We start from the raw sequence: 4,612 nt of genomic DNA on the forward strand, positions 1-4,612 counted from the left end.
AGTCAGGGGAGGAGCACAGCAACCGCGGGAGGGGAAGTGCCTGGCCGGCGGTATTTTTCCTGGACATGTCCGGCTTTTTGGCAATTCCCCCCGGACGGGGGTTTGATTACCAAAAAGCCGGACATGTCTGGGAAAAACCGGACGTATGGTAACCCTATTACATATATGCCTCATCCCCATTTTAGCATGCCAAGGAATCAGGTTTTAGGTATGGACTATAATACCAGGAGAGGGTATATCACTGGCAATCTGCTACCAGCAGCAGGTCAAACAGTAAGACGCCAAGGAGTTAATCCCTGACATGGAGGTCAAAGTAAATGCTGGCAGATTATGGTCCTGTGACACTGTATAAGAACATCCAGATGTTACATTACAGATCAAAAAGAGGTGGAATGGTGGTCTTTATTCAAGGTATCCAACTCCATTTTTACTGAAAGTAAACCCCAATAGGCTACAAGGTAAAGCAAGCAGCCAAGTCAGAGACCTATTTTTACACCGGTCAGTCTTCCTTTCACCAAGGTAATCTCCTTTTATGTATCATGTAAAACCACTACTGAACAGGGACTGTGGCTTTGTACATGTTCAGGCACCCCCTCAATAGCAGCCACTGATCACCCATGAAATATTAACAGGTCTAACTAAACACATCATCGGTGCTGTAAAATTGTGTACTACTGAGGTGTGAGTGCCAGGTACACTTGACATAAGTGATTAATACATCCAGACAGGTCACATTACGAAGTCAGCAAGGAGGGTAGACTAAAGTTAGTTTGGCAGCCCTTACCTACCGTTTTGATTCAAAAGCCTGGGACACAGCTTCCCCACCGGGGGGGAAGTCTTAAACATCTTAAACCAGCAATAAAAAGTAAAATATAAATTTTTATTTAGAATTAAAGCAAATACTTCGGTATCACAAACACAATATTAAACTTCAAGAAATATACTGCTAATTTGGAGTGAGCATTTATTTGCACAATCACAACATGCGCACAAATTCAGAAAAGATGAAGTTTGAAATTTTCAACATCCCACCACCAGAGCAGTTGGTCACAATATTTTGTACAAAGAACAAACAATTATAAGTACTGTATAATAGATGTTGACAAAATTTCTACAGTTTCATCTTTATAGACAACAAGAAAGCTCTAAGAGGCAAACATTGCAATCTAGTCTTCTTCTGAAGAGTCTCTCTCAAACGTATAGGCCATGAAGCAAGCATCTGGTCTCTTGGGGACAAGGGGATGCCCTGGTCTCACAATCTCAAAGCCCAAAAAGCTGAAAGTACGGAGCAATGCAGCTGCAAAAAGTAGAAAGAATACAAGTTTAATCTGATATTCGGGTCACTAGACAATCCCTACAGGCCAACAGAGCAGTAATGAGACATCTGAAGAGACCAATTTCTACAGATATACTGCAATTACATTTATATGAAGCTACTTTTCTATATTACTGAAGTCACATGGTGAAAGCAATTGAACAGGCTTCAATTTACACCCACCTCTGTCATCTCTGTTCTTGTGGAAGCAAATGAAGACATGATCAACTTGAAGCTGTTCTTCAGCAAACTCAAGAAGAACTGCAAAACTAAAGTGGAATATCAGTGAGACGGACAATTCCTTCCAGCAATGTTGTGGAGGCACAAAACTATGTGGGGACAAATTTTCAAGCAAGTGACCTCATGGGCACATCTGCACCTGCAAATTTGGGTCCCTGAATCAGGTAGCAGTGTAAGTACCCAGGTTCACACTGACAGCTAAGAGAGGCTGTGCATCAGCCCTCTTCAGATTTACCCTTGAAGTCACACAGCCCAGTTAGACTTCCAGCTTTACACTCAGAATTAGCATATACCACTAACAGTGATAGATGCCACTGCACTTTAAGGCCCAAACACCAACAGAAGCTAGTTAAGGGTTTATGAATAAAAGTGGAATATCTGGTGTTTCTTTACCTGTAAGAGCGCAAACCAGCCATGTAATCCTTTTTACTATTAATAAGTTGACTTTCCTCCTTAAATGATGAGCTTAAGTCAGACTAAACCTTTCCGCAGCTAAAAAAGCAAGTACTCAACAGCTAAAGGCAAGTATGTTTATGCTGCTTTAGAGTTAGCTTCCATCTCTGAAGACTCAGGATCACAGTGTGATTGAAACAAGTGAGATTTAGGTTACATTCTCACTAGCACATGCCCAAAATAGGAATAATATTTAGCACCGTTATAGCACTTAAGTGGATGTAGCCAATGCAGAAGTATCACTCTTCAGGAGTAATGAAGTTAATTCCTAATTAGAAAAGAGACGTTAAAGGGCATATTACACCTCTATCCTGCATACCTGTCTTTGCTCCCTTCAGGCAGAGCACCGCTGGGAATTTCAATATACAGGTTGTTGTTGTTCAGCACTGCCCTCCAGCTAACATGTTTGGCATCTGTAAGCCTTGACTGGACATTGAGAATTCTTGTCCTGTTATTAGATGTTAGTTCCTCTGTTACATTCAGCCGATTATCCTGTTACAATAAAGATGGGAAGTTACTTCTAATTCATCACAAATTTGAAATTAAACTCATGGACGTGCACAAAACTCTTGAGCACTGCAGTCAGGATTTGTATTATAGCTTTCTCATATAGTCCTCACCATATGAAAAGTCATTAATAAACTAAGAAAATGAAGCTAAGACTGCATGGCATTAGATTGCATATACTTACAGAATAAAATAAATTAGCTGAAAGATTGTGATCCCTCTGACTATTCCCTCGCCCACCTGGGATCTTCAGGGGTGGGTGAGGGACATCAGGAGCACCACCGAGGCCCCGGACCCAGGTTACTACAGCAATTGAAAGAAACCCTGGAACTAAAGAAAATCATGATTTCAGTTAAAATACATAAAGCCTAGATAAAGAAAACAAGCAGCATTCACGTTTTATATCACATTTTAAACAGGAAACACATTGAAAACATGCTATTAGCCTGAGCTTATGAAAGCAAAATTAAGTCTTAATTAACTTGCATTTATCCAGCAAAGGGAAAGGAGTGCCAATCTCCTTGACATAGGACAAAAACATGTAGGTCGCAAGGGGCCTATGTTCACAAAAACAAGAGGCACATTAAATGTATGCCCATGATGCTCAGCTATCAAGTCCACAAATGTCAGGAAAGCTAAGGATTTGATAACATTTAAAGTTAAGGCTGAAAAACACAAATGAGATCTAGGAACTTAATTATAAATTTTACAGTTAAATTAACCTATAAATGTTATCGTCAGGCGTGACAAATGAAATGTTTCTAAATTATGAAATAGCCTCCATGTCCAATCTCACAATTTTAATGAGTAATTCCCACTGAAGCCAACAGAAATTCTGCACAGGCAAGAACTGAGACTTGACATTCTTCCTCCCTCTTGACCAGTTTGTGGTTTACGTATGAACGTTTTGATCGCAGTAGCGCTGGTACTAGAATTCCCAATTCTAAGGTTAACTATAGTTTTAGTTATAACAGTTTATAATTTATTTTCATTTTTATGTGAAACAGTGTTTCCTTGGCCAATGTCCCAGGCCCTGTGCATATAGATCAGACCTTGTGCTGAGTTTGTTCTGGAAGTACTCGCATTGTTTCTCTACATTCTGGAGAGTTTAAGTAGATTCTACTTGTTTTTTGGTATCTCCAAATTGTTTTCACCATTCAAAGCTCACGAGGAAATAGTATGTTTGTGATAATAAACATTTTAAAGTATTTAGTAAGTAAAAAATTGAAGACTGTTCCCTTAAAATATCACTAATCTGAAAACCTACTTGAAGTTTTCATATTGAGCATCTTTAAAAAAATTTCCAATGCAGAGAGCATTTATACGGCTCTGCTAAATTTAATACTGATCATTACTACAGAAACCTCTATTTAAAGCATTCCATCCTCTTGAAACTACTATTAAACCTAATTTTTCTACACAAGTTGTTTCGTACCATCAGTAAAGTAAGCCTGCTTGCCTGATCAGCTGTATACAGTAACAAGAATGACTGCTGTGCCCATTAGCCCCTCCCTCTGCACCATCTTTCACCCTGCAGGCTTACACTTGGTTGCGTCATCTCAGCAGATGCAGCAATCGAGGCCCTTAGGGAAATTTTCACAATCGTCCTATCTGTGAGTGCCAGCAGCCATTTGCAAATCGGTATAAACATGTACAAAATAATCCACCATTTTGCTCAGTCCAAACACGTTTGAGATTTCCAAATCAGTCAGAAAATTGTGGAGAGACAAATAGACCACTGATAAGAAAGCCTTTGAACAGCTATATATTGACAGGTTCAATATCATATGCTGAAAGTGATCAATAAAGGGGACCACTGTGAGGCTAGAATATGAATGTATTATACTGCATAAAGTTACAAGAGACTAGGACCAATTGATATCAATTGTATCTGAGCCCTCAGTTGTATTCAATTTCCAAAGTGCAGCAGTTTTACAGTAAAGAATTCAACTAGTGCTCTAATACATGCATTAAACATTTATTTTAATATTCCTTTTGAGGTTAATTATAAAGCAGTGTATCTCACTGTCCTCGTGTGAAAAGAACCAATTTTTTATTTACTAAGCACTTGTATAGAACTGCATATGGGGGGGGGGG

General features: G+C 39.2%; 1 protein-coding gene across 1 annotated transcript; it reads right to left on the reverse strand.

Annotated features, from left to right (window-relative positions):
• Positions 1-866: 866 nt before the first annotated feature.
• On the reverse strand, positions 867-2,874 carry OAZ1 (ornithine decarboxylase antizyme 1). The gene is given in 5 exon segments (XM_024203828.2): positions 867-1,297; positions 1,499-1,584; positions 2,328-2,500; positions 2,700-2,786; positions 2,788-2,874. Coding segments are annotated over 5 exon segments (549 nt in total). The 5' UTR covers positions 2,860-2,874; the 3' UTR covers positions 867-1,166.
• Between the last annotated feature and the right edge of the window lie 1,738 nt (positions 2,875-4,612).

Source organism: Terrapene carolina, unplaced genomic scaffold, assembly GCF_002925995.2.
Source record: "Terrapene carolina triunguis isolate 2854851 unplaced genomic scaffold, T_m_triunguis-2.0 Scaffold12973, whole genome shotgun sequence".
NCBI classification, from domain to species: domain Eukaryota; kingdom Metazoa; phylum Chordata; order Testudines; family Emydidae; genus Terrapene; species Terrapene triunguis.